The following is a 9833-nucleotide window of genomic DNA, read 5'->3' on the forward strand; positions in this document are numbered from 1 at the left end:
ATAGACCGCAACAAATGGCGGGGGGGATCATCTTTCCGTTCGAACCCTAGCCAGCGTGAACATTATTTTCACGTGTCACGACACTGAGGAAAAAAAGAAAGGGCCAAAGAAAAACTAAAACTAATTTCTGTCAGTACACTCTCTCGCTAACATGACTAAAATAAAATGATTTTTAAATATAAAAAAAATCTAGTTTTGCTATTTATATTTTCTTTTCCTTCCCTCCAGTTCTATCTAAACAAAAATTCCCTCCTTCCCTCGTTTTCTCCCTTTTTAACCTCGCTTCTTCGCCCTCCCCCCAAAACTTCAGATCCCATACATTCTCTCTCATCCTCATCTCTAACCTCCTCTCCCCTTCTCAACCCTGAACCCTAATTTCTTCAAATTTCTCTCTCTATTCTGTACCTCCGATCTTAGCTCACGACTCTATTCCGATCTGAACCGATCTGATCTTGTCTTCTTCTCTAAAACGAGGGTTTTCATATAGGACGACTACTAATTACTGTTTAGATTTTGGATGTCTGGAGGCCGAGCTGCGAATCAACAGCGATTAGCACAGCCGTCAGAACAGATCATGCAATCTCTAAAGCGTCACCTACCTTTTTCATCGATGAAACCGCCTTTTGTTCCTTCTGAGGATTATCATAGATTTTCTTCTCCTACTGGGAATAATAATCGTACAGTTGTCGATGACGATGAAGTTGAAATCATTATTGTTAAATCTCCCGTAAGTTTGTTTTTTCATCTATTTTAGGTTTTAATTCATTCTAGGATAGGTTTCAATTAAATTTAGTTAAACCTAACAATTTATGCTTAGATCGGTTTACTTTTAAATGCTTTATGATTACGCTCTTGTGAAATTTTGGTTTAATTGGACTATTTTGTAGTAATTTTACTTATTTATATGTACAAGGAAGTGCTGATAGGTTTTTGGATTAGAGCAATTCACTTTGTTTCCTGGTCAGTTTCTGGTATCAATCGTTTTTATATAGTGAGCTGCAGTGTGGGAATGTTTGATCTGATAGGAATTGAGAAGATGAAGTGGTAAAAATCTATTTGCTTCCCAAAAGCTTATGAAATGTGATTTCTAGGGCATTTATTCGTTGAACTGTACTAGTATCTGTCTAAGGATGTTTGCCCTGGGTTGCTAAGCACCATGAGGGATGAATTAAAAAAATACTAGCTGGTGTTTTTTGGTTGCCTTGTTGAGATACTCCCTGGAGCTCATTATTGTTTTAAAAGCAAACCAAGTTATCAACCATATTTCTTGCGGACAAAGATATAGCTGAGTTCCAAGAGTTACTGAAAAATGAAATTGTTCGGCCGAATGGAGGTTTGTTTCATATGCATTATATGTCACCAAATCTACCTTGAGCAGTGAATGATCACTGATACGAGTTATTTGGTTGGAGGAATGTTATTTGTTGCTGAGCTATACATTACGAAATGAGTTTTGGCACCTTGGAACTGTAACCGTCAAGACTGTGCTGTTGGGAGGAAGAGGAATCAACCAACAATATCAACAGTGGCAGTATACATAATGCTAACTGACTTAAGGAAAAGAAAATCATGTTACTCCTTAAAACAATATGGAGGGGGAAAGTGTGTTAGATGGTGAACTTCAGTTGATGGAATGGCTTGTGATCAACTGATCATAACTGATCCGGAGAACATTATGGAGGCTTTTAGGAGGTCCGCTCTATTGCTTTGCATCTTTCAGGAACTATTTTATTCCAAAGTGTGCTTAAAAGTAGGCTGAGAAGCAAGAGACAAAAGACATTTGATCTATTGGTTTTAATTAGGCCAATAGTCTGGTATGATGATAGTTGCATATGATTAAGACTCTCTCTCCTTGCTTCTTGGTTCTATACACCCAAAGACAAGACTCTGATTCGAAGATGGGAGGAGGCACTTTGTTTGGAATCTTTTGATGCTACATTCATGAGAGAAGGGAAATTTAGATACATGTAGACTGTAGGATTACATATTAAGATAATTGATATGTAAATTTTTCCTTTGTCTGTAAGTGGAAACTTATACAAAGTTTAGTGAGTATGATGGAGATAATTTTTTGACAGGTATAATCCATGAATTGTGTATGCACATTATACTAATCTAGCCAAGCTTTGCGACACTGTAATTTCTTTTTGAGTGTTTCGTAAGACATGTAGTTTGGGTTTGGGATACTATACTGTTCCTTCAAACTGCTCTATGGGATCTCGTGTGGTCATGGGTGCATTTGCCATCATTAGTTTGCGCAAAGAGGGCGTGCACTGAATAACAAAATTGTTTATATTTAAGCCACTTCAGGTGGAATAGATAAGCTCGTCACCAGAACCATTTATCAAAAACACTGTAATTTTAGAAGTTTAAATGGAAGATATTGGTATTTCATTTGCAATGGAGGCATTTCCAAGAATCTAATTGAAGTGTGTGTCCTACTAAGACAAAAGCTGAGGAAGATGTTTGATTTTTAGTTAAATTAGAATGCTCAGCTAAACCTAACCTTATAAGATATATACTCTTCAGATTTTCAGATACACCTAGCCTAACCTTATCTTATGATTATGGCCTGTGTCTTTTTATCTATGTCATACTCCTGTTTTGATGTAACATGTTGCTATTCATCTTAAATTTTATGTTTGTATGATGCTAATGTTTGTTTCAAAAATTCGACAGATGAAGCGAAAGACCGAAATAGAAGAGTGTGAAGCAGAATCTAGTGAATGGACCACCAGTCCTGGCTTTGCTGAAGTTGTTAACAACCCCCTTCGAACGCCTGTATCAGGAAAAGGTGGGAGGGTTTACAACAGGACAAAGGCCTCAAAATACAACAGATCAGGGCCTCAGACCCCTGTGTCAAATGCTGGTGAGGTTTGGTGATATAACACTAAAATACTTTTGATCCCGATGGTAATGGAATTGTAGAAGCAATAGTTAGTTTGTTAGTTGGTAACTTAGTGGGGTCGACACTAGCGAATTATCTGGGTCAGGAACTTCGAGTTGCGGTTTCTGTTACCTTGTGAAATTGCAGTTGTGACAGGACAAAAAAACGTGAAATGCCAAGGAATATATATTGAAATTCTTTTATGTTGAATTTGTAGGTTCTCCCGGGAATCCTCTCACTCCAGCTGGAACATGCCGTTATGACAGCTCTCTAGGTAATTGTTTAGATTCCTCTTAGATGGCACTTTTTGACTCTTGGGTGATGTTTGAGCTCTTGGCTTTTCATACAGCGATGATGGTACAAGGCACTGCAGAGAATGACCTAAATCTGTGTTATCTTTTCAGGGCTCTTGACGAAAAAGTTCATAAATTTGATTAAACATGCAGAAGATGGGATTCTTGATTTAAACAATGCGGCTGATACATTGGAGGTGATCATTTTACTTCCTAATTTTACCAGGCTTGTGATTTTCTAATGTTCTGAGCTTAAATAAGTTCTGCTTATGTAGGTACAAAAGAGGCGGATATATGATATTACAAATGTTTTGGAAGGAATTGGTCTCATAGAGAAGAAGCTTAAGAACAGAATTCGTTGGAAGTAATGTACTTTGTATTTTTGAAGATTTATTCTTCTCAGGATATTATGAATAGATTTCGAGAAGCTTAAGCATTAAATGCTCATATAATTTATTTGAGCAATGATTGTTTGATTAGGGGTCTTGATGGTGCAAGGTCGGGGGATATTGAGGATGATGTTACTCTATTACAGGCATGTAGACACAGCTGCCTTGTCTTTGTGCTTTTGCAGCTTTTATTCCCCTGCTTCGGAACTTCAACAGTGCATAGCAGTTTCAATTGCCCTGGACTTCGATAACTGTCTTTGGTGTTTCCAGGAAACAGATGTTATAATTGTATTTACTTTTACTCTTACTCTGCAGGCAGAAGTTGAAAACCTTTCCATGGAGGAGCGTAGACTAGATGATAGAATAAGGTTCTAAACTAGATTTGCTCTTCTGTCTATTTGTTTCTGTATCTTTGAGCTAAGCTGATGCATCTGGTTTGTTGCAGAGATATGCAAGAACGATTGAGGGACCTTAGCGAAGACGAAAACAATCAAAAGTATTAACCTGCTCCCATGTGTTTAAATCCCTTTATTTGAATCAGAATAAATATTTGTTGGCAATTCCTCATGTTTCTTTTCCCCTTGTTTTAGGTGGCTTTTTGTGACCGAAGAGGACATCAAGAGTCTACCCTGCTTTCAGGTTGGGTTCATTTTAATTTCACTTTACTTCCAACTAAGCACTTTCTACTTGGCAGCACTGCTGTTTGCTAATAGATGGTTTTTGATTGAACATTTGCGTCTCATATTTTCTCTCTTTAGTTTGTCATTAATCTGTATGCTGAATCTCTTATTTCAAACAGAATGAGACCCTCATAGCAATTAAAGCTCCTCATGGAACCACTCTTGAAGTTCCTGATCCTGATGAGGTAAAGACCAGCTGGAAAGAAAATTTAGTCTATCTATTACAATGTATCTCTTGTAGCTTTTACCTTTTACACATGATGAACTTATCCTTGTAATCATCAGGCCGTTGACTACCCACAGAGGAGATATAGAATCGTCCTCAGAAGCACCATGGGTCCAATTGATGTTTACCTTGTCAGGTACGTATGTTATCTTCAGATTGTATACTACAAGTATGATCTAGTTTACATTTTATACACAACAATTATGTGCTGATAGTCCATTAAATCAGTGATGGAATGGCATCTCTTTTATCGATTGGTATGTTATTGATATTTGCAAGAATCATTTGTTTTAGTCAATTCGAGGAGAAATTTGAAGAACTGAATGGGGTTGAAGCACCTGCTATTGTCCCACCAGCATCAAGTTCAGGGAGCCACATGGAAGAACCAATGGTAACCGAGGAGAACAGGGGGAAGGAGATTGAACTAGATGCCCAAGATCCTAATAGAATGTATTCGTATCCCAGTGCTTCACAAGATTTTGTGGGTGGAATAATGAAAATTGTACCGACCGATGTCGATGTAAGTACTGACCTTTCTTTATTTATTTTACCTGTGATGATTATTTAGAACATTTGCAGACTTAAGCATTACTAGTTCACAAAAAATCTGTATGCTTCCACCACCACCTTATAAGGTGATGTGAGGGGTGTTCAATATCGCAGATGATACCTGCTGCTATCTTTTTAAGTTAACAATTAACATGCAGTAATATAAATAATCTGTTAATTGTCTTGTCGGTGTAGACTCCCTCTTTTCTTTTCATTTTTCCAACTACTGATATCTCTATAACGAACCGACCCATTTTACATTTAGAAAGCAGAAATCTACAAATATTTATTAGTGATCTTGTTTTGTTTTCAGCAAGATGCCGATTACTGGCTCATATCAGATCATGGAGTAAGCATCACAGACATGTGGAAATCAGCACGTATCCTTTTCTTCATGATTCTGTTTATGTGTTCTTCAGCCTGTTTTTGTTATTTATGTATTTCCTCCATTGTACAATTGAAACACTCCTTAACTCCTCTTTAGCTGATGTTGAATGGGATGGGGTGGATACACTTCAAGCGGAGGAGTTTGTGATGACTGCTGTAAGCACACCACAACCGCAAACTCCACCCTCTAGCACCGTTGGATCACCGCCTGCTGCTAACACTTCTCATAGGTGAACCGAATGATCAGAAGAATCTCAGGTCTAAGCTCATACTAGAACCTATCCTGTTGTTCCTCATATTTAACATGTCAGTAGTCCAACCCTACACCGGATTGAACTTGGCATGTCACAGATCAAACCCTAGATTAGCGGTGGACGACCACCATGAACTTAAAATGGTTCGAATAGAAAGTTAATGTAGCTAGGGGAAAAGAGATGGATGTAGTTACTTCTGTGTACAGTAAGTAATGTATTTGATCATGTGTTTTGAGGGATCAATGATATTTAAATTTTTCGCAATATGAAGTTGATCCATGTATATTAGTGCTCTATCATACTGATGCTAAATTTAACTAGTGTTTAGGTGATTAGGATTGGATACGGATGTTACTTTCGGCGTTGCATTTAAACTTTTGTTTGCTATTTATCTCTTGGTGTTTACACTGATCCAGCCTACGGAAATCTCAAGCATCCATCAACAACGGAGTCTTATTATTACTCACTGAAAGGAGATTGATCTGCCAGTGAAAAGTTGGGCAAAAAATTGAATGATCTTCAAGCAATATCTTTAGGATGAACAGTGTATTTCCCCACTCGGATCAGATTAATAAGTTTCAATAAAATTGACATTTCAGAAGAAACCTGAAGATAAATATATTGACAGAACTCTTAAATGTATACAAAAACTATCGTTCAAGGGTTGGGTACCCTATACAAAATTCACCTGTCTTTCCCAACTATCTTTTCTATCCATCCAGCAACAACAGGAGTCAAAGCAACAGTCGGAGGAAACCTAATCGGAGATGCAGCTTTGTGTGCTGCATATGCCAGTGCGAAAGTCCCTACCTTTTCTCCAGTTTCACTTGCTGAAATACCCACCTGGAATATTTATGCAGTCCATAATAAGATTAGATAAGATTAGAAAGGGTTCTAAAATATGATCAATTCATTTAAGTTCAACTGAATATAAGATGATTTTACCTTCTGCAGTAATGCTTGAACATCGACACCTGCATTTATTAGCGCATAGCAGAGTGAGAAGGAGATCAACGAGAGAGTTATTGAAGTTGCCAAATATGCTCCTCCATATTTAGTGAGTAGTTCCTTGGCTTGTTCCCCTTTAGATTTCTCTCCGCTTTCCTCCTCTCCTTTTGCACTGAATATCTGAATAACGAATACCAATTTCAGATGAAATCTACATCACCTAGATTTCCCGACCAAGTTCAAAGTTTGTCACTGAAGATAAATCAAACCCTAATTTCAAGAAATTGGTTCATGGGATGTAGTACTTTTTTCCTACAAACCCTTTTGAAATTTTGGTTTTACAGTCAAATTGGAATGTCAATATAAAATTTATAGCAGTTGACACAGAAGAGGTAGAAAGATAATAAGCAGTAAGTTACCTTCCAGAGACCAGCTTCAAGACCGAATTTCTGAGTGATTTCTTCCGGGGAAGAAGGGTCGTTAGTTTTAGTTTCTTTGGTTGTTTCTTTTAAAGCTCTTACACTGATTAAGTGCTGCTTCAAGTTAGGTTTTAAGGGTTTAAAGCGAGAATTGAATACAGAGAATTCTCTATTCCTCAGGACGGAGGGAGAAGAAGTGAAGAGCAGAGATGACGCCATTGTTGGCAAAAAAAAGATATCCACTGGTTGAGAAATCGACGAAAAATAAGATTAGAGTAGTGAAATGGAATAAATGCATCTTTACCCCATAAATGCTACTGAAATATCTACCGTTGCCCAGATTTTCATCGTAAAATATGTTCATGTAAAGGGCTGTTTTAGTCAAGCGGAACAGAAAGTTCAGCCATTTGTTTTAGCATAGTTTGTGAGGTAACGAGTAAGAAAAACAACTAGAGGCGTGGCTATGTTACAAGTGGCCGTATACGGCACCTACAATTTCACTGAGCAAATGTTACGTGCTTGTGTATATGCCAAGATTTGCTACTTTAGCATCCACCGTAGTTATAAAAAAAAGAATCCTATTATTGGGACTTTGAAAGTCAATGGTCTTTTGGGACTTTTTAGGATCATGAAATAGCAAATTAGGTTATCCCTTATCACATCATATTCCTAATGTCTATTATACCCTTACCTGAATTTCACTATTCATAAAAAAAAATAAAATCCTAAATCTATAATCTTCTTCTTCTCCCTCTCATTTACAATCATGATGAAGATAATGATCATGATTTCACCATGATGAAGATTATAAAAACTAAATCTAATATCTTCTCCCCATCCTTCTCTTCTCATTCGTAAATTGTGAAAAGATGATTAGCATAATTTCATCATGATGAGGATGATGATCATCAAGAAAACCCAAAACTATTTTCTCCTCCTTCTCCTTCTCATTCAATCATGATAAAGATGATGATCATCATAGAAAGAAAAAACTAAGAAACCCACTATTTATTTTTGTTTTAAATGGTTAAAAAAATCCAATTCGATAAATTTCGGGTAACAAAAAAACAGTTTCTGAAAGTATTTACGGCTGGGAGTTCTTAGATTCCCAACCGTGAATCAAGATTACGGATGGGATAGTTTGTCGACCCAACCGAGAGTCCATGTTTCGGCTTGTTTTTTCTAACCAGAAGTTTTTTCAATTTTTTTTTTTGGTTTTCAGAACCAGTTACTGCTAGGTTTACCCATCCTTAACTGCACTTCGGCTTGGTTTTCGACTGCGATAATTTGTCGACCCAACCGTAAAACGAAAAAACGGTTGGGAAATAACTGTGTTCCAAGCCGTATTTTTTATTTATGGCGGGGAAATGAAGAACTCCTAGCCGAAATCATTTTTCTGATTTTTTTTTAGAACCAATTAAGGCTGGGTTTTTCCAGCCGTAATAACGGTTTCGGCTGGGTTTTCCCAGCCGTAACTGGTTCTGAAAGCCAAAAACATCAGAAGATGATTTCAGCTGGGAAAACTAAGCCGAAACATGTACTTTCGGCCAGAAAAACATAGCCGGAGACACTCTTTTACGGTTGAGAGTTCTTACTTTCCCAACCGTACAGGTAGGTTCAGGGTTCACGGTTGGGAAACATGTATTTTCCCAACCGTAATATATGATTCACGGTTGGGAAAGTGTGAACTCCCAGCCGTTACAGTTTCAGAAACTGTTTTTCTTTTTCTCAAATTAATCGAAATGAATTTTTAAGTCAACCGAAAGTAAAAGTAAAAGTAAATGGTGGGTTTTCTTAGTTTTGATTCTTTTCATCATCTCTACGCGATGGAGAAGATGAAGAAGAAGATAAGAAGAAAATAATAGATTTTGGTTTTTTTATGATCAACATTTTCACCATGATGCGATGAAGAGTCACGATGTGATGGAGAAGAAGAAGTAGAAGAAAGAAAATTGAATTGTTATAGATTTAAGTTTTTTAATAATTTCATCATGATGAAATTATGATCATCATTTTCGTTATGATGAAATCATGATGAGAAGAAGAAGAAGAGAAGAAGAAGAAGAGTAGATTTTTTTTTTATAATATGTTTATTGAAAAGGGTATATTTGACTTTTACTATTAGCTAGGTTTCCCCCTATTAGGATGTTATAACTCAAAAAAGCCCCCAAAATCCGTTGACTCTAAAGCCCCAATAATAGGATTCTAAAAAAACCCGTACATTATTTATATGAACCTACTTTTGATACTCAATAAATAAAACCTTATACAATAATAAATATATCCCTACTTTTTAATAACCTTATCCATTTAAAATTAGATTACCTTAATACCCTCATCCATATAATATTTTTCTTTATTTTAAAATGGAACAAATTTCTTCCTCTACCACTTCATCACCACCACTAGTACCACCACTACCATTCAACTACCATTCCACCACCACCATTCAACGACCACCACCTACCAAACGCCACAACCATTAATATTCCACCACCACTCCTTCGCCACCAGTCCTCCACCACCACTAGTCCGTCGCCGCCATCACCACTAGTCCAACGCCGTTGCTGCCACCACCGTTTCAGATATTTTTGTATCAACAATAGTAGTTGATCCAAATAAAATAGAACCAACAGTATAAATTGATCCATTTTAGGGGATCAACAATGGTAGTTGATCCAAAAAAAATAGGATCAACAGTAGAAGTTTATCCAGTTTATGGGATCAACAATGGTAGTTGATCCCCTAAATTAGATCAACAATGAAAGTTGATCCATGTAAATGGAGTGAACTTGGCGTGA

General features: G+C 36.9%; 2 protein-coding genes across 2 annotated transcripts; one reads left to right on the forward strand and one right to left on the reverse strand.

The window, feature by feature from the left end:
- The first annotated feature begins 243 nt into the window (after nt 1–243).
- On the forward strand, nt 244–6076 carry LOC113310217 (transcription factor E2FA-like). Its single transcript, XM_026558815.1, has 14 exons — nt 244–727; nt 2680–2869; nt 3105–3161; nt 3292–3377; nt 3456–3544; nt 3661–3715; nt 3885–3937; nt 4015–4065; nt 4160–4208; nt 4369–4434; nt 4535–4611; nt 4770–4995; nt 5338–5404; nt 5509–6076. Exons 1-14 carry the CDS (start codon nt 518–520, stop codon nt 5643–5645), a joined length of 1413 nt encoding a protein of 470 aa, XP_026414600.1. The 5' UTR covers nt 244–517; the 3' UTR covers nt 5646–6076.
- Nucleotides 6077–6178: 102 nt separating this feature from the next.
- On the reverse strand, nt 6179–7309 carry LOC113310218. The gene is made up of 3 exons (XM_026558816.1): nt 7033–7309; nt 6611–6793; nt 6179–6508 (listed from the first exon to the last, which is right to left on the reverse strand). Exons 1-3 carry the CDS (start codon nt 7249–7251, stop codon nt 6350–6352), a joined length of 561 nt encoding a protein of 186 aa, XP_026414601.1. The 5' UTR covers nt 7252–7309; the 3' UTR covers nt 6179–6349.
- Nucleotides 7310–9833: the final 2524 nt, after the last annotated feature.

This window comes from Papaver somniferum, chromosome 9, assembly GCF_003573695.1.
Source record: "Papaver somniferum cultivar HN1 chromosome 9, ASM357369v1, whole genome shotgun sequence".
NCBI classification, from domain to species: Eukaryota; Viridiplantae; Streptophyta; class Magnoliopsida; order Ranunculales; family Papaveraceae; genus Papaver; species Papaver somniferum.

What these genes read in the sequence shown, in the direction of transcription:
- LOC113310218 (XM_026558816.1), bottom strand. Translation starts at nt 7,251, where the DNA reads ATGGCGTCATCTCTGCTCTTCACTTCTTCTCCCTCCGTCCTGAGGAAT. An exon ending in TTGAAGCTGGTCTCTGGAAG is followed by an intron (nt 6,794 to 7,032) that starts GTAACTTACTGC and finishes TTCGTTATTCAG; the next exon opens with ATATTCAGTGCAAAAGGAGA. An exon ending in TTCAAGCATTACTGCAGAAG is followed by an intron (nt 6,509 to 6,610) that starts GTAAAATCATCT and finishes TAAATATTCCAG; the next exon opens with GTGGGTATTTCAGCAAGTGA.
- LOC113310217 (XM_026558815.1), top strand. Translation starts at nt 518, where the DNA reads ATGTCTGGAGGCCGAGCTGCGAATCAACAGCGATTAGCACAGCCGTCA. An exon ending in GACCCCTGTGTCAAATGCTG is followed by an intron (nt 2,870 to 3,104) that starts GTGAGGTTTGGT and finishes TTGAATTTGTAG; the next exon opens with GTTCTCCCGGGAATCCTCTC. An exon ending in ATTGATGTTTACCTTGTCAG is followed by an intron (nt 4,612 to 4,769) that starts GTACGTATGTTA and finishes CATTTGTTTTAG; the next exon opens with TCAATTCGAGGAGAAATTTG.